Below are 21,771 nucleotides of genomic sequence, written 5' to 3'. Positions count from 1 at the left end.
CAGCAGTGCCACAAGCAGCACAACACACCTGAGTGGAGCAGCTGCATTTTGGGAAGAGGCACTTGGGAGTATAGTTGGACCATCTGACAGAGCTAGCAGCAGAAAGGAGAGTAGTGCTGCTGAAATGGTCAAAATTTACCTCTGTGAAGTTCCTGCATTTTTACTTCACTGTACTGCAGTTTTACTGCAGTTATTTTTGTACGGAAGTACAAATGTAATAAAGCTGCAGTACAGTAGGTTTGCAGTATAAAAAAAAGTGCACTAAATGTGCAGTAATACTGCAGTAAAACTGCAGTACAGTGAAGTACAAATGCAGTAAAAGTGCAGTTTTTTCATGTCCAAAAAACTGCAGTATTACTTCAGAAAAACTGCAGTAATTTTTTTGTAAGGGAATTGCCCACTCGTTTGCCTTTCCCAATGCTGCTGCTGCTGGTGGTGCCAGCGTCTCTTCTCTGCCAGTTCGCTTCCTGGCTAGAGTCATGCCCAAAATGTCCCTAATGGTAAGGGTAGTTTCTCCCCCCTGGCTGCCTCTGTCTGCGGTGTGACAACGCCTGCTACCTCCGTCGGAGTGGCCAGCTTACGCTAGGGCCTTGTGTCTGAGCTCTGGAAGTCTGCTGCTAAACGTCTAAGACTGACAGTGTTTGGATGCTTTGCTCTGGGGTGAAACAGGTGAGTGGGTCGCCAATTGCCCACTCATTCGCCTTTTCCATTTCCATTTCATTATTTTCCTTCTGATACACAACCAACCAAACATAACACACACAATAACACATATAACACAGTGACATAACACACATAACACACACACGTACAATGCACAAATCCCAAGGACCTTTCCTCTTGTTATTTGTCCTGGCCTTCACTTCTACACTCACTAGCATTAACGCTATAACTCACACTTCATCCTATAACATTTTTCCATCCACATACCTGCCAACAGACCCAACTTTTTCAGGGAGAGTCCTGTCCCATCTAATTTAGCTAAACTAGGTATGCAAATACACGTAGATAGTTATAGCTCGGTAGGTAGCACTAGTATAAACATTAATATAATAAAGTACTAAATAATAAATCTAACTTTAAAATACATTTAAATAAACCCCTAATTTTTAAAAAAAACCCCATTAAAATTAAATTATTATTTAGACATAATACATCTTTAACCAAACCAGTGCACTGCTACTAATCTTAAACATAACCGTACATTAACCCCAGAGGCGTATATAGGGTATGGCAGCCATGGCACATGCCATGGGCGCCATCTCAAGGGGGGCGCCGGTGAGCGGCTTTTAAATGCCGCTCACCAGCATTTTTTATTTTTTTTTGATGCGGAGGAGAGAGAGGGGCGCCTAGCAACCGCTCGGCGCCCCTCATTCTCCTCCACGAGCCCTCTACCCCCATCCCGGTGCCGGCATTTCATGCAGAGCGCCGCAATATGCCGCCATATTGCGGCGCTCTGCAAGAAATGCCGGCACCAGCGAGCGGCTTTTAAACACTGATGCGGAGGAGATAGAGGGGCGCCGAGCGGTTGCTAGGCGCCCCTCTATCTCCTCCGCATCAGTGTTTAAAAGCCGCTCGCTGGTGCCCGCTGCTTCACTGATGGGCGCCGAAATATGACGTCATATCTCGGCGCTCAGCAGTGAAGCAGCGGGCACCAGCGAGCGGTGCAGGAAGACAGCAACATCGTGCTCCCGTCGCTGGACTTCAAGGTGAGGGGGGGGGGGTTAAAAAGTGATAAGGAAGGAAGGAAGGAAGGGAGGGGGTTAAAAAGTGATAAGGAAGGGAGGGGTTTAAAAAGTGATAAGGAAGGGAGGGGGTTAAAAAGTGATAAGGGAGGGAGGGGGTTAAAAAGTGATAAGGGAGGGGGTGGGTTAAAAAGTGATGAGGGAGGGGGGTAGATATAAGTAAAGAGTGTGCATTAATGTGTGGATGCATTGAGTGAATGAGAGAGAGCATGAGTTAATGTGTGGATGAGTTGTCTGAATGAGGGCGAGCATGAGTTAATATGTGAATGAATTGTCTGAATGAGGGAGAGCATGAGTTAATGTGTGGATGAGTTCTCTGAATTAAAGTGTGAATTAGTGAGCGACTGTAAAAGTGTTTGTTTATCATAGATGTATAATTGTGGAAGGGCAAAGATGGCACTAGCAGGAGGTTTGAGCCTTGGGGACCAAGATGGCACAGGCAGGGTGTATATGGGACAAAGATGGCACTGGCCGGACTGTTTGGGGACAAAGTTGACTTGTGCTGGGCTATTTGTGGACAAAGATTGCAAATCTTATGTGTGTAATCTGGGTGCTGGCCAGGTTCTATGTGGGCAGTGTGGACGCCAGGGCTGGTTTTGGGGTGTGCAACCTGTGATCTATGCCTGTAATTTAGGGGTTTTTAAATATACCTTTAATGCCGTGCTTTTATGTGAATTCCAATTGATCTTTACCTGCAAAGCTGGGTTTTTGTGTTATTCTGTAGATCCATATCTGCTATGCTATGTTTCCATACATTATTTATGTGTACCTGCAAATACAGGGTTAATATGTCTTATTCAGTTGATCTATACCTGCGATGCTACGTTTCATATATTATTATTGTATACCGGCAAATAAAGGACTTGTATGTCTGATTCTGTTTATTTGATCTATACCTTCAGTGCTGAGATCACAAGTGAATTTCAATTGATCTGGGTTTGTGTGTTGATCTATACCCGCTATCGGCAGCAGGGACTAATATTGATATATATATATATATATATATATATATATATATGGGCAGCAGGGGCTAGTAAATGGGTTTTAGATATTTGGACAGGGGCGCAATTTCAGTGCTTGCCATAGGCGCTATTTTCAGTAGATACGCCTCTGCATATAACATTATTGAGGACTGTGCAACTGATCCCATACTTGAGCATTTGGTGGGAAATATACAGCTGAAAAACTATAAAAATGTAGGATATCCAGGATGCCTAATCATATCTTGGCAATGCTTTACACTTTTTCAGATTATTCTTACTCACTATAGTTCTATATAACTAGTTTCCCACACAGCAATGTAGATGATGAATATATTGTCAATGACTTGTAGTTATCCAAAATGAGATAATTTCTTTCAAAAACCATCTGCATAACATACCTTCCAACTTTCCCGACAAGCTGTTCTACCAGGTGTCAGGGCACGGATAAGCAGGTCAGGTAGGAGCCCAGTTGCAGGGGATATCAGAGGCTCAGTTTCTACTCAACAATGCATCATTTCCAGGAGGAAGGTACAGACAGGCAAAATTAAACACAGCAGGTTGGATCTTAATAAGAGATGGTCTGCATTGAAGAAGCCAGTAAGACAGACAAGTACAGGCTGTAGACATGGCTGACATGCGTCTGGAAGCCCTCAGGCAGGGAACATGTCTGGAAGCCCTCAGACAGGGAACGCGTCTGGAAGCCCTCAGGCAGGGAACGCGTCTGGAAGCCCTCAGGCAGGGAACGCGTCTGGAAGCCCTCAGGCAGGGAACGCGTCTGGAAGCCCTCAGGCAGGGAACGCGTCTGGAAGCCCTCAGGCAGGACACGCGTCTGGAAGCCCTCAGGCAGGACACGCGTCTGGAAGCCCTCAGGCAGGACACGCGTCTGGAAGCCCTCAGGCAGGACACTGGACACACGGCAGGGCACTGCACACACGACAGGGCACTCTCAGGCAGGACAGATGTAGTCAGGCAGGCGGGTCAGAACCAGAAGGACAAAATCAATGCCAAATCAAAATCAAGGAGAAGAGTCAGAACAAGCCAGGTCAACACGGGCAGAAGAAGAGCCAAAACAGGAACCAAAGAACAAAGTCAAAGACAAGCCAGGTCACAACGGGTTAATCCAAGTCAGAACACTGCTAGACCTAGAATGGTGGAATAAACAGGCATTTAAGGGGAGGGCTGCACCCAGGTGAGCAGATGCAGCTGATCAGGTTGTTAGCAAACACAGTACTGCGATCTCACAGGTGACCTATAGAGGCTGCAATGGACAAGACACCTATTAAATAAATACAGTCCGGGTAGACAGGGTGAAACCCAGACACCAGGCAATGGGGATCATGGACCAGTTGGAGAGATTCTTTGATATCCCTTCCACAAAACTCCATTGCAGCTCCCACCTGGCCACCATGGGGTTTATTTACTAAAGAGAGAGTTGTCAGGAGAGTTGTATGGCAACTCCTTTTTCTTCACTATACATCACGAAGAGTCAGTAATGGCAATATTCTCCATGAAGAAGGGCTGACCTTGCCTTGCATAATGCATGGTTCAAGGGTGATGAGACTGGTGAGGTTTTCCTGATTTAACTGTGCATTATTCAAGACTAGTGAAGCTCGTCCTGTAGAAGAACTTCACTGAGGTTAGACCTTTATAATGTAAAGTGAAATCAAGGAGCTGAAACACAACTGCACACACTCATGCAAAATCTCATATCAATTCTCCCTGAATAGACCCCCGTGTCATATTCTGAAACTGAGATCAGCATGGTGACTATGTGGTCCTTTTGGCTCTGCCCAAATAACTACACTGGTCAAGCATAATCTGTATTTAGTTTAATTCGATAAATGTAATGATACTAAAGACAGGGTAGGAGACACAGAAACATAGAAATTGTAGTCAGATAAATAACTTGGGGCATCTAATCTGCTATTTTTTCTAAAATATGATTCATCTTTAATAAACCAGCTTTGCTATCCTGTTTTCAGAATGAGTTTAATGTAAGGATTCTGACCTTGGAAAGAAAGTAAGTTAACTTACATACCAGAATGTGTCACAACAGTGCCTTAGTGCTACTGACCTTTATTTGGCACATCTCGACTGAGCTTTTGAAAGCACAAACATTTGAGAGCCATGCCCCTTTTTTGTATCTAAAGGGTCACTAAATAGGGGAGTTTGCAGGAGAGCTGGGAATATTATGTCCCTGATTTCACTATGCATTATCAAATTGCAACAAGCTTTTCATGCAGCAAGGTTGGCCCTGTTACTGTTTTAAACATGAAGTCACTTTTTACCTCTGGCATAGCATCCTCAGGTACCCGAGGTTGTCCACGCCTTGTGCCTGCCATCTCATGTCCCTCTTGGCATTTCCCGGTCCCTGAAAGCTCCCTCGCTCCTGCTGCCCTGAAACACTGGCGCATATTCCCTTCATGGCTCCAAGATGGTCGGTGCAAGTGTTTTGGTCTTCAGTATGGCTGCCGCAAGTGTTTTGGTCCACTATGGCTGCCACAATAGATCTTTGGTCGTGAACATGGCTGCCGCATTTTTAGGCTTTTTGGATGATTCTAACCCTTCTGACCTGTTGTTCCAACCTATTGGGTGTGGCTTTACTGCCTTGTTTTGTACAAATAGCTCTCAGTTACTTCTTCTCATTGCCTGGGATAGTTTATTGAGTTTTGTTGTTTCTAACCTTTCTCCAATGCTCTTTCTCTGACTACGATTTTTCTGGTGTCTAGTTATTGTACGCTGGGGTTCCATTCTTCCGTTGCAGTATTCAGGGCCGGCCCGACAATGGAGCCAAGTGGGGCAACCGCTCCAGGCGGCACTTTTGAAGGGGCGGCACTTCGCCGCCCCAAGCCGAGTGGTTTTCGCTTACCACGCTGTCAGTACCCGCTCGGCGCCCCTCTCTCTCTCCTCTGCCGCGAGTATTCCTGTTCGGTCTCGGTGCCGGCCTGTAATGCTGAGTGCCGGAAGATTTCCGGCGCTCAGCATTACAAGCCGCACCGAGACCGAACAGGGAGACTCGCCGCAGGACTACTGAAAGGTAAGTACAAGGGGGGGGCGGCAGGGACGGAGCGAGAGGAAGGGTAGATAAGGGGGGGGCGGCATTTTAAAATTCGCCCCAGGCGGCATTTTGCCTTGGGCCTGCCCTGGCAGTATTGGTCAGAGTGCAAAAGTCCTGAGGGGCTAAGCCTGAGGCTCGACCGTAGGTGAATTCCCTTCAGGTGAATTACTCTGTCTTGTACCCTATTCTGTTGGTTGGTTCCTCTGCGCTGCCTCTGCACTGTGGTTCCTCACCCCATCGTTACATCACTTCAGCACGAGTAGTCTTCTTGTATTTATTTTAGACATGCTGTAATTGCTACACAAGCTAATTATTATTATTATTATTATTATTATAAGTATCCTTTATTTATATAGCGCCAACAGTTTACGCAGCGCTTAATACAATACATAAATTCAAGGGATATGACAAGACAAGAATTGACAGACTAAGACAAACCGATACATTTGGTGGAGAGAGCCCTGCTCGCAAGTAATCTCATTTAAAGATAATAAGCAAACATGCCTAAATTGTTTAGAACTGAGATACCATCTGCCACTTCCATAATTGAATCTTTAGAAATGAATACATTTCTGCTGGTATCTCATGAATAAGATATACTTATCTCACAATATAGCATTTTGTAATTAGCAGCTAAGAAAATAAACATTAAGATCCGTTTTTACTTCCCTATACAAAATATATATTTTTGGACTTGGCCAGTTGTAAAATATCTACTATCATTATTAAATAATGTAATTCCCTTTTGGATCACTCTAAGTTTGAGACTTCATCAAAATACCAGTCATTTTTTAATTATCAAACCATCTAGGGTAATCAGGGAACAAACAAGTTTTTATTTCCCAAATCCTCATTAAGCTACATGAAAACATTTCAAGGCAAAAGCTGTGGTAACTTTATAAAATGTAATCTAAGTCTTGGATGGCGAATATTAACCCTTTCCTTTTTAATTATAACTTTTATAGAGTTGATATGAGCGTTTTCATCCTAATATTCAGATACATGTGTTTTGTTATGAATCAATATCCAGTCACTTGAGAGACAGCTTATGCAAATATTTTGTGTTTGTAGGTGTATATGGGGTCAAATATTTCACCTGATATTATTTCACATGGCTTATTTTTTCTACTGACCTAAATACAAGCAAAGCGTATTAACAAATTCATTCTACATATGAAATAATTATTTGGGATGTGATTGAGACACCTCATTAAAGTGTTTGTATTAATCTTTGTTATCTTGCAATTTTCTGTCTGCTGCTAAAATTGAAAATTATTTCTCATCATAAATCTCTCCTGCCCAGGTTTGAGATAAAACTCAAAAGCTTTTTGTCAAGACTCCATCTCATTTTAGAAGTGTAGTGTGCATTGGTTTACTGAACAGTTGTTTGCAGGGATATTTTGGGTAGATTGCACCATATGTGGCCTTTTCTGGACCTAATGTAGAGATTCACTGCCAAATGTTGATAGAAGCCAGTAAAAGACAAGGAACAAGCAACACAGAAAAATCTGCAATATTGAAGGTGCTGAAAAGCTTAATGATTGTTAATAAGGCTCATTTTATGATTTCCTGAGTTTAATGTGGAATTCATTTATGTCTTAATGCAGCCAATTTTGAGCCAATTTTAGTGACTTTTAGTCATTGGAGATTTTATGAGATGGTATTAACGCATCTACAACTTTCTGGAAATATTTATTTGTAGCCATAAAATTACATCTGCAGCTGTTAAGGTGGGGTTCGCAAAATTTAGAAATTTTAATATCCATGAAATTTTCATATTACCTGGCGAAGATTTACAAATATTTATTTATACTTGAAGAAAGAATATGCACATGAAACATGACCATTTTACATGCGGTCACAAAAAGACTGTATTAACACACAGAGGTATTTTTGAAAATTGACAACCTCATAGTTTTAGGCAATCATTCAGACATGAATGATTAGCTGACCTATTGGTATTGGTGGTGTATTTAGGTTTTGTGCTGCCCTAGGCCTAACTAAACACATGCGCCCCCTAATCTTATTTCCCAGGCCACACCTCTTCTGCTGTAAATGCTACCCTTCTTTGTTTGGTCCCATCCTCCTCTTTAGCCTCCACCTTTGCCTCTTTGAGTCCCACCTTTTCCTCTCGGTATATTAAGCTTGGATACAGACATGGGCGTAGGAACCGGGGGGGACAGATCCCCCCCAGTAACTCATGCGGGGGGGACCGATAATGAAGAAATCCCCCCCAGGGCCGTAGGAACCCCCCCAATAGAAACGCCACAAATGTGGCCCGCGAGACCTCGAGGTGTGGCCCGCTTAAGATCGGCAGCCAGGGCAACCGATCTTACGCGGTCCACACCTCGAGCCCTGCTACAACAAGAGCCCTGCTACTTACCTGTGGGAGGGTCTTCTGTACTGCACAGAGGAACCAGAACCCAGCAGAGTTCACGTGACATTACATCACATCCTGCTTCCTCTGTGCAGTACCAGAGCACGCAGAGAGAGGCCATGCCCCCTGTTGAAGTCTGTGAGGGGCATTGAGGAGCTGCAGTGCAGGTAAGGGGGTGGGGAGGGTGTTTGAATCAGAATGCGTGATTGAGGGAATGAATCTGTGAATGAATGAGTATATGAATGAATGAGTGTGTGTGTGATAGCATGGATGTGTAAGTGCTGGAACCTAGGCATGATGGGACTGTGATTGCTGTTAGCAATCACACTCCTATCATGCCAAGTCAGCCAGTACATGCTGAAACATAGCTAGCTGCCCCCCTTGTTTATTGATGCTGCCAACAATATGGGGTCTGCGCATCACTTACATCACCCTGTACCAGCATGTACTGGCTGCCTGGGTATTATAGGAGTGTGATTGCTGTTAGCAATCACACTCCTATCATGCCAAGTCATATTGCTAATTTTTTTTGTCCAATTGTGGTGTATTACCTACTTTTATTAAAAATATGAGTTTTTATTATTATTTTTAAAGGTGGGGGGTCATTTTCGGTTTTGGCTAAGTGAACCGTGAATGTTTTGGTCCAGAATTTTCATTTTGGTGCATCCCTAGAATAAATAGAACTATTTCATTTTTAATTATCCTGAGTCCTGAATTTGTAGTCACAAAACTTTCTAGGCCCAGAAATCAGTGAGAGGAAAAGTAAAGGTTTTGCGTCATTTACTTTATTTTAATCTGCATATTTTATTAAAGGCCATATTTTCTCACAGTGAAAAATAAGTGCGGCCCGCGCACGTATACAATTCTGATGAAGTGGCCCACTGCAGAAAAAACTTGGACACCCCTGGGGTAGACAGTAAGAAGGGGGGGGTAGGAAGAGGGTAGCTAGTGAGAAGGAAGGTAGGGAGAGGGTAGCTAGTGAGAAGGGGGGGTAGGGAGAGGATAGCTAGTGAGAAGGGGTGGTAGGGAGAGGGTAGCTGGTGAGAAGGGGGGTAGGGAGAGTGTAGCTAGTGTGAAGGGGGTGGTAGGGAGAGGGTAGCTAGTGATAAGGGAGGGTAGGGAGAGGGTAGCTAGTGAGAAGGGGGTATGGAGAAAGTGGGGATCTGATGGGGGAAAGTGCTGTCCCCCCAGATTTTTAGGGGTTCCTACGCCCATGGATACAGAGTACTTATTTTTACATGTTGTTGTTTTGAAACAGCTTAACAGTGCCATATTTTTCCCATATAGCTGGTCTATGACGTCTCCAAACAGCTTTACAGAGCAAACATAGTGCCCAAACAGCTTGTCTTTGCCATGTTTGTCCCCATGCAGCATATTTGTCCTGCCATGTTTGTCCCCAAACAGCTTAACAGTGCCAACCTTGTCTATGCTCACACACTTTTACATACACATTTATGCTGACGCACACATACATGCTCACACACAAACAATATACACTCTAATGTAGATCCATTCTTACAAGTACAGTCCCTCCCATACCCTTTCTCTCTCTTTCCCTCACCCCCCTTACCTCAACTGCAGCTTTTCCTCTGTCTGTGAGCAAACTCAGGTGTAACATTCAGGGGGCAGTGTGCCCCGAGTGCCACCTATCAGGGGGGTGCCACATAGACTGTCCCTTTGTGAACAATTTTGGACAGGCCATATATGCCAGTGTGGCACTCTCTTGATAAGAGGTACCTGGAGCAGACCACTCCCCTCAAGTACGTTACTGCTCCTTGTGCACTTTTGAGCTTCCGGCACACATAGCTCCACCTTTTTGTGGAAGTGCACTGTGTGGTGAGTAATGCATATAGGTTAATGAAGAAAGAGAGGTGCAGAAATGCATCTTTTTTTCACAAGTCTATCTGAAAAGAACCCCCAGGACCCATGTAAGGGCCGGCTCTGGGGGGGGGGCACTAAAGCAGGTGGTTCTAGTTGTCCTAGGCCAAGATACAGCCTTGATTGTTGTGCAGTAAAGTCAGATGGATACAAGCAAGTACACCTTAATATGGCGAACTGACATGTGCATACCTGTGAACTTGCAGGCTTTTCCCAGAGTGCCTGGGTGAATTTTTGCTTCTCCATTGTTTTGACTTAGTATCTTCCATCATCAATCAGTATATCAGCACTTGGCCGCACCTACTGTCACCCAGGTTCTGCCACTTTTTTATAGTCTCTGCCCACTTATCATACCTTTAAAGTCTAAATGGAGATAGGACCTAATTAAAGCTACACCACCAAGGAGTTATGGGCGGCCAACCATGCAAAGTTCTGAAGTAGGGGGGTTTGCGGATGCATCCTATGGCAGATTGTCTTGTAACTGGGTTGTGGACCTGATATGACCCTGCTGCAAAATGAACAGAATTAACATAGGTCTGAAACCTGAGGATCAGTACTAGAAAGGCAATATGATTTGAGTTAATGTGGAGCAGGTAAGTTAGAGACATGACATTTCAGTGTAGCAAAGAGCCCTGCAAGCACCTTCCAGGTCATTTAAATGTAATGTTGACAAAGGGCTAATTTGTAAATTGCGGGAAAGTAAAGAAAGACGCAGTTCCATTTTTATGTATGTGAAAATGTGATTTATGTGAGTATGTCCTGTGATTTCTTGGGGTACTACAGAAAGTGAAACGAGTTTGTATATTCATACTATTAATAAAAGAATAGTTTTAGGGCACAGATAAATCAAATAGAGTTATCTGTTTTGTATAAAACATAACTGATAATTAGAATAGAGGTCACATGTGGCCAGAAGAGAGATTGGATGAGTGTGATATTTTACTATTTTAATATCTTAAAGTTTAGTATGCTCAGTGTGACAGAATGACCTGTCATACAGGGCCCCCAAGGTACTCATAGATCGCTCCAACCTGGCTGCCAAACAATGATAGCACAGGTAGAAACTCCATTGTTTAATCCCTTTAATAAGATTGATGCCAGAGGAATTAAAGGTTGGGTTGTATATATATATATATATATATATATATATATACTTTTATCTATGTTAATGCAATTTTGTGGATATATGAGGCTATGTTTTACAACATACTGTATTCAATTGAAGGTAGTTGTATCTACTTATTGCAGGGGTGTCATATGCCGGCGCTCAGCGTGAAGCGCCGGGCACCCGAGACAAACGCCTCACGCTCCCACCACAGCAGTTGGGGCAGCGCTGAGGCAGGCAGCGGCGGCAGGGAGAAGAGGAGACAGAAGGGCGCCAATCGGTTGGTGAAAACGACCGCTCGGCACCCCTTGGGCCCCCCTCACTGGCAGAACTCCAGGGACCGGTCGCAGTTGCGACCCCTGCGACCACGGTAGTTCCGCCACTGGGGGACAGCATGACAGTTTGCATTTCAGCTGGAGTGTCCCTTTAACTATGCTTCATGCAGTTTTCCCTTTTTCTATGTCCTTTCAACCCCTTGTTTTGTAATGGAAATAAGTGTTATTTACTGAAAACAAATCATGACTAGTTTGCAAATACTTATTTTACCAGGAATTTGAATTAGTATTATTTAAAATGTATATGTTTATTTTTTCCTTTTTTGTGTCTAAAAAGGGGAAAGAGAAAAGAGATAACAGCAGGCAGAGTTTGAGTTTGCAAGCTTGCACATTGCAGATACAATAAAAATTATGTCTACTGAATACTAGCAGCAACAACTTGATAGAATTGTGATATATGGCTGAATCTATTTCTCTGAGGCACAGTACTGTTGTAACAGCTAAGGTGTAAATGTAAAAAAGGAAAAAAAAATGCATACAGTGCTTACAAACTGAAATGTATAGTATATAGATTATCAGTGTCAGCAGTGTAGTTTTTGTGACTTTCCTTATGCATACAGAGTAATCTTTTTAAATGCATGCACAATATGTGAATCGTTTAGCCTATACCTTTTGAATACAATTATTTGCAAAGTGGAGCAACCAATCACGCAGCCAGTGAAATGATGACTAAATAAAGTAAGTTCATGTGTGTCCATCTGCATCAGGAGAAGGCTGATACCTTCTGGTCCGGGGGGTAGTTAAAGCCAAGTGGCCTCTTTGCCCCTGGTAATTAGTAAACACACTAGCACACATAATGATACACACTCTTACACTAACCCACACTTATACACATACATGGTACAAATACTTACACTAACACACATTGTAGAACACACACAATTACACATACACACTCATGCTAACACACTCTTACAAACAGGCCCTCATGCAAACATACATTCCTAACACACTTATACATGCACACACTTAAACATACACACATGCTGAAACACACACCCTGTATGATCATACCTGGGAACTCTCTGGGTTTGACCCGGAGATCTCGGGGTGAAGCACTGCTTCTCCTGTTCTTCGGGTCAAGACCCGAATCCTCCAGGTCGCGGGGTCTTGACACGCCCCTCTCCCCATCCATTTTTCCTTTAAATGGGGGTGTTTCCCACCAATGTCAGTGGGACCACCCCGCCTACGTCAGCGGGAACGGCTGGTGATGTCAGTGGGCCGTCCTGGCCGCGATCCGCAAGGGTAGCCGGAGCTCAGAAGTTCCCAGGTATGTATATGATGCACTATTTTTAAAACATTGCACTCATGCTAACACATACACACTTACACATAAACACACACTCTTAATATGTTTACATACAAATGCTCTCCCTTTCTAACTCCCATAACCTCTCTCACTAAATCACTCACTCCCTTACCCTCTCTCACTCCTCCCTTCCCTTTTTAGCTGCTTGCATACACTGCTGACCCAAGGGCTGATAATTAGCTCTAATTTCCTGCACCTCCTAGAGATGGGTGCCTAGACCCCGAAAATGCCCCCCTAGGTAGGAAAGGAGCGTACCTCACGGAAAGGAAAAGGAAGTGGGACAGGAAAGAGAGAATATAGAAACCAAGGGGAGCACATAAAGTGAACTGAGGGTGGGGTGGGTGGGAAGAATGCAAATGTAATGCCCTGAAGGAGGGGATGCTGAAGAGGGGTATAAAAACCCCTTAAGACCCCTCCCACAAATACAGGCTGTAAACAGCATTTATATATATAAACAAATTGTGAGGTGTTAGCTTTGATTTTGAAAATATGATTGATCATGCAAACAGATATCACAACCATAAGCGCTATGTGGTGGCTCACTGATGTTTTGGGAGGGTGTGAGTTGTATAGGCACACGGAATGTAGTGAAAATTGATGGCATGTTATCAGAAAATATTGGCAAACCATTTGCATTCTTCCTACGCTCTTGGACTTTCCAGAATGATAATAACCCTCCACTGGTTACCCTTAATATCATCAAGCCACTCTGGGGAGATTTTGCCATGACAAATGGGCAGCTATACCGCCTGCAAGAATTTGGGGCCTCATAGACAACTATTACAAAAGACTGCATGCTGTAATCGATGCTAAAGGAGCAATACATAGTATTAAGAACTAAGAGTATGCATACTTCTTAAAAGGGGCCATTTCATTTTTTTTCTTTGTTGCCATGTTTTGTTATATGATTGTGCCATTCTATTCTAACCTACAGTTGAATATGAAGATGAAATAAAAGAAATGTGTTTTGCCTGCTCACTCATGTTACATATATTACCAATTCTCCAAGGCTATGCAAACCTTTTACAACTGTATTACAAACCCACTATATTTCAAAATAACAGCTAACCTGGCAGTTAGTTTTCATTTTGTAATATTAGACCCTGTTGCCAATATATTGAAAACATTGGACCCCAGGAAAGCATTTCATTGGGCCCTGCTCCAAGCCCCCTAGCATGCAATCACTACCTCCACTACCACGCCCAAAAAAAATATTTGCCACGCTGACCATAGATTAGGGGAAGACTGCGAGAGTAAGTGCAGTCTTCCCTCCTTCTGACCCTACCGTGACATTGAGAGGTTCTCTCCCCCGTAATCATCCACAGAGTCCCTTTGTCCCCTCATTCACTAAACCACACCTCTCTTACTTACTCCCTGTAGTTCAGGTATAGATCAAATAAACAACACTTAAATGTGTATAGATCAAATGAATAAGACATAAAAACTCTGTATTTGCAGGTATACATAAATAATTTATGGAAACACAAAAACAGAATAACACAAAAACCCACCTTTGCAGGTATAGATCAATTGGAATGCACATCAAAACTCAGCATTAAAGGGATAGATAAAACCCACTAGATCACAGGTTGCACACCCCAAAGGTATCTACCCCCTCTCCCCCATCTCACTATATTCCCCTATCCCCCATCTATCTACCCCCTCTCCCCCTTCTCACTATCTACAATACAGAAGTAGCTTTCATAAATATGGGTAGGTTTGATAAATTATTTTAGTTTTGATAGATGCTATAAAGGTGAGAGTTCCTTGATAGGCTGAATGAACCGTATAGCTCCATAGCCTCTGCATTGAATATCAGTGCTTTCGAAATTGCTGACTCAGTATTGATTTCAATTTTTTGTGCTTGTCCAATTTCAGTTTATTTTTTTATAACATTTCTTAACTATTCATGCTCTGTCTCATGCTTTCATTTAAATTAACCCATCTGAATGCAATAGGCAACATAGTCAGTTTGTTGTCATTTAGTACTGAAAAGTTTTTTTTCCAAATAATGTGCTTTTATTATTTGACTGCATTGCTAAGATGTAACAGCGGGTAGCACTGTACTCAAACTTTCATTGTCCTTGTTAGGAAACAGTTCACATTACACACTGTTCTCTCAGCTAATGGGTTGACTATTAAAAGCAATGATGGGTCACAAAAGGCCATCGCTTTGAGCATCTGTATTAAAAGAGACATTTGCTTTCATTTAACTTACCGAATGACATTCTACATATTGCTTAATTGGTTATCATTTCAAATAATGGATGCCTTTGTTTTCTTAAATGCAGTCATATGCATTGATTTCAAGTCACTGGGAAGAAATACCCATTCAATAAAAAACTTTTTTTTTCTTTTCATATACTGTATGTACCCTAAAGCTTTTCAACTTGTTTTACAACTATAACTCTCATGATCCTCATTTTGTGACAGGGTGTAGGTTGAGGCTTATTGGAATCATAATGTATTATCAGCAACTAAATAGTTAAAAGGACAGATCTGATCTGGAATATTGTTAGAGACACCATCTCCAGAAGGACTTGGATTAATTGAACTCAAGGGAAGATTTTTTCATTTGCATCCTATAGTTAAATAGTTTTAACGGTAGATCCCTTTACTACCCACTACTCCCTATTAAAGCATTCCAGATCCTATCCCTCCCCATCTGTCTGCCGTCAAAGCTATCCCAGTACCTCTACACTAAACCTTTATATGTGAAACCTACCTATATTTGCTCTACTACCCCTGTCCCCCACATAGTCTTCCCTATTCCTATCACTCTAAACCAGCAAACTCAATCAACATGCGCAACCTAACCAATCTTATTCCTATCATCTCCAACCATAAGCTACCTCCCGTCTTTAACTGTGCCCTATGGAATGCCCGCTCGGTATGCAACAAACTTGCTTGTATACATGACCTTTTTCTATCCCATGCTTTTAACCTCCTAGCTCTTACTGAAACCTGGATCCCCTCCCATGACACTACTGCTTCTGCTGCACTCTCCTTCGGAGGACTACACTTCAGCCACACTCCTAGGCCTGATGGCAGAAAGGGTGGTGGTGTAGGCATCCTTCTCTCACCTCACTGCACCTTCCAGAATATACCAAGCCCTCCCTCCCTCTCATTCTGTTCCTTTGAAACTCACACAATCCGTCTTTTCTCTCCACTCTCTCCTCAAATTGCTGTCATATATCGCCCTCCAGGTCCTACCTCACAGTTCTTTGACCACCTCTCTGCCTGGCTCCCTTTCTTCCTCTCTCCTAATATCCCCTGTCTTATTCTGGGTGACTTTAACATTCCTCTAGATATATCTAACAACTCTGCTAGCTCCAAACTCCTCTCCCTGACATCCTCCTCTGGTCTCTCTCAATGGACTAATTCCCCTACGCACACCGAGGGACACTCACTTGATCTGGTTTTCTCCAGATCATGCTCCCTTTCAGACTTCTCCATCTACCCGTTCCCTCTGTCTGACCACCACCTTCTATCCTTTTCTCCAGTGCTAACCCCTAACAAGACAAACTTACAGCGTTCACCTCATACTTGTAGGCCATTACCAGACAATACCATTACCCAACTGTCAGCCTCACTTGCTTCATCCCTCGACACCATAGCTCCAATTACTACAAGTTACCCCCGACAATTTAAACGCCAACCATGGCATACCAAAACCACACGGTTTCTTCAGAAGTGCTGCCGCACGGCTGAGCGTTATTTCAGAAAATCCAAATCCAGCGAAGACTTTACTCATTATAAATTCATGCTCCACACCTACAACTCTGCCCTCTCTCTCACCAAACAGCTCTACTTCTCCACTCTCATATCCTCTCTTTCTTCCAACCCACGACGCCTTTTTTCTACTTTCAACTCCCTTCTCTGTCCCTCCACACCCACACCACAAACCTCTCTCACTGCCCAAGATCTTGCTGCCCACTTCAAAGAGAAGATCGAGACTATTAGAAAAGACCTCTCTTCCTTACAACTCCCTCCTACACCACTCAACACCACTCTCTCCACTCCTACTATACTAACTGCCTTTTCCCCTACAACCGAAGAAGAGATAGCCACTCTTCTTTCTTCCTCTCACCCAACAACCTGTCCCCTTGACCCCATCCCTTCACACCTTACAAAGTCTCTATATCCATCCCTTGGTCCATCACTTACCCACCTATTTAATCTTTCTCTATCATCTGGAACTGTACCATCTGCCTTTAAGCATGCGCTAATCACACCAATTCTAAAGAATCCTTCCTCAGATCCCGTCTGTTTGTCTAACTACCGCCCTATCTCTCTGCTTCCTTTTACCTCTAAGCTGCTTGAACGGATTGTGTACAACCGCCTCATTAACTTCCTCTCCTCTAATTCCCTCCTTGACCCTCTACAGTCTGGTTTCAAACCCCTTCACTCTACTGAAACAGCTCTAACAAAAGTCTCCAATGACTTGCTCTCTGCCAAAGCAAAAGGTCACTACTCTATTCTAATTCTACTGGATCTCTCTGCTGCTTTCGATACTGTTGATCACCACCTTCTTCTAGACTCACTTGCTTCTATAGGCATTCGAGATACAGCTCTCTCCTGGATCTCCTCATATCTGTCTAACCGTTCCTTCTCTGTCAACTTCTCTGGCAAGACATCATCGCCCCTTCCACTTTCGGTTGGTGTCCCCCAAGGTTCAGTCCTTGGCCCTCTGCTGTTCTCTCTTTATACTTCATCTCTTGGCAAACTAATCAACTCATTTGGCCTCCAGTATCACCTATATGCAGATGATACCCAAATCTACCTGTCTTCTCCTGATCTCTCTCCATCTCTCCTGTCCCGTATTACCAATTGCTTGTCTGTTATTTCTTCATGGATGTCACAACACTACCTGAAACTTAATCTTTCTAAAACTGAACTCATTATCTTCCCTCCCTCCATCTCCACTCCACTACCTGAATTCTCTATCACCATTAACAACACGACTATCTCTCCTACTAACCAGGCCCGATGCCTTGGGGTCATCCTTGACTCAAACCTCTCCTTCATCCCTCACATTCAGTCCCTCGCCAGATCCTGCCGCTTGCACCTAAAAAACATCTCTCGTATCCGCCCATTCCTCACCCAAGAATCCACAAAAACCCTGGTTCATTCCCTTATCATTTCCCGTCTTGACTACTGCAACACTCTTCTGGTTGGCACTCCACTGTCTCGACTCTCTCCTCTACAGTCTATCCTTAATGCGGCTGCTAGGCTCATCTTCCTTGCACGTCGCTCCTCTTCTGCTTCCCCCCCCCTCTGTGAAACCCTCCACTGGCTCCCAATTACCTTTAGAATTAAATTTAAGATCCTGGTACTGACATATAAGGCCATCCATAATACTGCTCCTCCGTACATTTCTGACCTCATTAGCAAATACTCTCCTACTCGATCCCTACGTTCCTCCCATGGGCTAAGGCTCTCCTCCTCACTCATCACCTCTTCCTTTTCCCGTCTACAAGATTTCACTCGAGCTGCCCCATATCTCTGGAATCTTCTCCCAAGGAACCTTCAGCATTCTCCCTCCCTCCCAACATTCAAGAAACATCTAAAAACCCACTTCTTCAGAGAAGCATACCATCTTAGCTGCTAGAACTTCCTTGTCATCGATACAACCCCCACAATACCTCTCACCCTTTCTCTATGCCTTATGTTTGTCACCCCATTTCCCTCTAGATTGTAAGCTTGCGAGCAGGGCTCTCTCCACCAAATGTATCGGTTTGTCTTAGTCTGTCAATTCTTGTCTTGTCATATCCCTTGAATTTATGTATTGTATTAAGCGCTGCGTAAACTGTTGGCGCTATATAAATAAAGGATAATAATAATAATAGTTTTAGACTAGTTTTAAAGGAAATTGTCTGAGATGCAATTGCTGTCCCAGGTAACTAGACCAAACTATGCCAAGATGCCCAGAAAAAAAAACTTTTCTAATCACGTCACCAATTTATGTCTATTTTTATTCTTGAAAGAAAAGTTACTGGGTTTGGTCCATTATACTGTTTAGTGGAGTAGGAGTACAAATGTATTTGACTACAACCCAATGAATAAAACCAGTCGGGGGTTTATTTAGTTTAGGGAGAGTTGGCAAGAGACAGAATCTAGTTTATCGTGAGACATTCCTATACTACACTTTACTGAGAAAGACGAGGTGTTGTAAACCGTGGCCAGGATGAAAATAGGTCGACCTACATATGCATTTCTGGTTTGCTGCATATCTAGTGCAATAAACTTTATCAAGGTCATAAAGCTCCTTTTTTAAAATCTGCACACTATGCTCACTCATTGTAACAGTACGCCTTTGTTTGCCAAAATTAATAATATATTTAATTAGCATTTATACAACCGTATGCTTTAAGTATTTGCTCAGATGAGTATAAGCACTATTTATGGAAAAATACAAATGCTGAACATATAAACTCAAAAATGTATTCAGGAAAAAAATAGCGTAAAACACTGCAGGACATTTTTGTATTCTATACAGATCTGTTAACTAAATTTCTCCTAAAATAATGTGCTCATTTTACAGCCCATATAATACCTATTAGCAATAACAATATGAATGTTTATCAGGATTTGCTGCATGGCAAAGTGCATCACAGGAAAAAAAAGGAATGGGAAACAATGCAGCTGAGATTATTTTGTTGATAATATCTAAAGCCAAGAGCATATACAGTATGGTGTAGCATAAAGGAGTAAAGAAAATTGTTTATTTAAATCACACAGGAGAACAGGTTCATCCATCATTGAAGTGTAAAACTGGGAACAGGGAAAGCTTAGACCTCAAAAAATAAGAATGTGATATCTAGTTTCCGCCGGGCTTTCTTACAGTTTAGGGAGATTTACGAGCTCTAAAAGTATAGTTTTACAGTGTCAACCTAAGAAAATTCTTTTTACTTTATTTAAGAATCACAGCAGTGCTGTCACTTCCGGCAAATGGCTTATAATTTTACACTGCATTTGTATTCATTTCAAGTAATCTACATCTAGCCAAAATAGCAATTACTTACTAGAGCAGTTTCACTGCTTTTGAAATACATTTGCCTGATTTTACTATGCCTAAGAAAGTAATTTCATTTGAAACTTTATGCAGATGATACAGAAAAACTGTAAATTTTTTTCAGTGTAGCGTACAATCAGCAGAAGACCAAATTAATTTATTTCACTTAAAGGGCAAATTCATTAAATGTGGACAGTGCAGGTCTGTGTCTGATTCCTACTCAACTTTCTTGAATTCTAAGATACATAATGTATGAAATATTTCCCTCCCATATATATATATATATATACAGTATACATATATATATATATATGTTACATCAATATATAATTTTGCAGTGAAAATGTACATGAATGTTGTTGGAACTCTGTTTTCTATATGTCTAAAATAATGCATATTTGGTGGTGTTGCTATATAATACATTGGTTTCATAAGCAATGTATTTTGTGATTTGTAAATGGAACGTAAAGCATGAAAGGTATCATGTCACCAATTAGGTCCATTTATTGTGACACCTAAATGTAAAACTAGATATTTTTAGGTCACTTTAAGTAGATGAACTGGTATTTCTTTCTAAAATGTTAGCATTTGAACATCTTTTTTTAGACTTTTAATAATAAAAAAAACAAAAAAAACCCTCAGCATTTCTCTAAAGTGTACAAGTTTATGGCATGTATTGAAACAGTAGATTGATTGCCTCAAGCTTAATAAATATGAAACACTGAACATTAAAACTAAAAAAGGCCAGGTTTTCTTATATTTTTAATTGTTTAAAATAATTTTAGGTGAAGAGGTTGCTTAGGCATATAGGTTTGTAAATTTACTAAATTCCCTGACAGTGTGAGGATTAATTGTGCAAAAATCAAGGACATTTTAATAATGAGAACATACTCGTAATTTGAAATTACTATTTTTGTATTATTTCCAAGTATCTGATGTCTCACTTTGTATTGATTTTGAACAGGCTATATGAAGGCAAAGAACAAACTGAGTTTGAGGAGTGCATGAGGAAACTTTTTGAATCCATTAACAATTTAATGAAGAGTGAACACAAAACAACCATCTTGTTACAGGTATGTCTTTTTTTTTATTTGAACAGTGTAAAAGATGGTTTGCAGTTGTGCTTTTAAGAGTGTCATAAAATTCAAATTAAACATTCATAAAATAATTTTTATAATTAAAGAAGAAAACCTTCATCCGCAAAATATTTACTTTGTGTGAGTCTATTACTGCAAGGAAATTGTAATCTTAATGATCAAGGGGAATGGTAAACATCCAAAGCAATAAACATAGTATAGGTTGCAGTGCTAATTTTACATAATCAAAATAAATGAACAACTCTACTGAAAATTCTGTTGCAATAAAGAATGGTTACAGCACTGATTCCTAGTGTAATGAGTCTTGGGTACAATAAAAATAACCAGTGTAAATCAGGTAAATTAAATAATAATAATAATAAAAATATATATATATATATAAATATTAAATATAAATATTTATTAAGTAGGTAACATATTTCAATATTAATATTTCATAATATATATAGAAAAAAATGTGTGATCTCAAGTAATCATTTTTGGGGGACTCTTTCTTTTTAATAGTTGTTTTAATCAACGTACAATTAATTATATATGTATGTATACACCATATGGACAAAAGTATTGGGACATACCTCTTAGTCCTAATTATTGTTAATTAGTGTTTCAATCAGATCCATTGACACAGGTGTATAAAATCAAGCACCTAGCCATGCATTTACAGTTATTTGTGAAAAAATGGGTGAACTGTGAATTAAAGCTTGGTACTGTGATAGGATTCCACCTATGTTATAAGTCAGTTTGTAACTTATAACATGGACAGTCTGAGTCTCCACCACACTGTTTATACCTACCACTTTTGCCAGGAAGATATTCTATAACTCTCTGCAATCCCTGCTGTGGAGTGTTTATGAGCGAAAGAGAGGCTG

General features: G+C 41.6%; 1 protein-coding gene across 1 annotated transcript in view; it reads left to right on the top strand.

Annotated features, from left to right (window-relative positions):
• LOC149282561 (dedicator of cytokinesis protein 2-like) overlaps window positions 1–21,771 on the top strand; it is a 291,513-nt gene that overhangs the window by 79,585 nt on the left and 190,157 nt on the right. The window contains exon 23 of the mRNA XM_089498058.1: window positions 20,770–20,878. Coding sequence (XP_089354184.1) covers window positions 20,770–20,878 — 109 coding nt within the window. The remainder of the gene's footprint in view (window positions 1–20,769; window positions 20,879–21,771) is intronic.

The sequence above is a fragment of the Sceloporus occidentalis genome, unplaced genomic scaffold (assembly GCF_023333645.1).
Source record: "Sceloporus occidentalis isolate IW3139 unplaced genomic scaffold, rSceOcc1.0.p SCAF_112, whole genome shotgun sequence".
NCBI classification, from domain to species: Eukaryota; Metazoa; Chordata; class Lepidosauria; order Squamata; family Phrynosomatidae; genus Sceloporus; species Sceloporus occidentalis.
The sequence above is the reverse complement of the archived record's forward strand: the minus strand, read 5'-3'. Positions and strand labels throughout refer to the sequence as shown.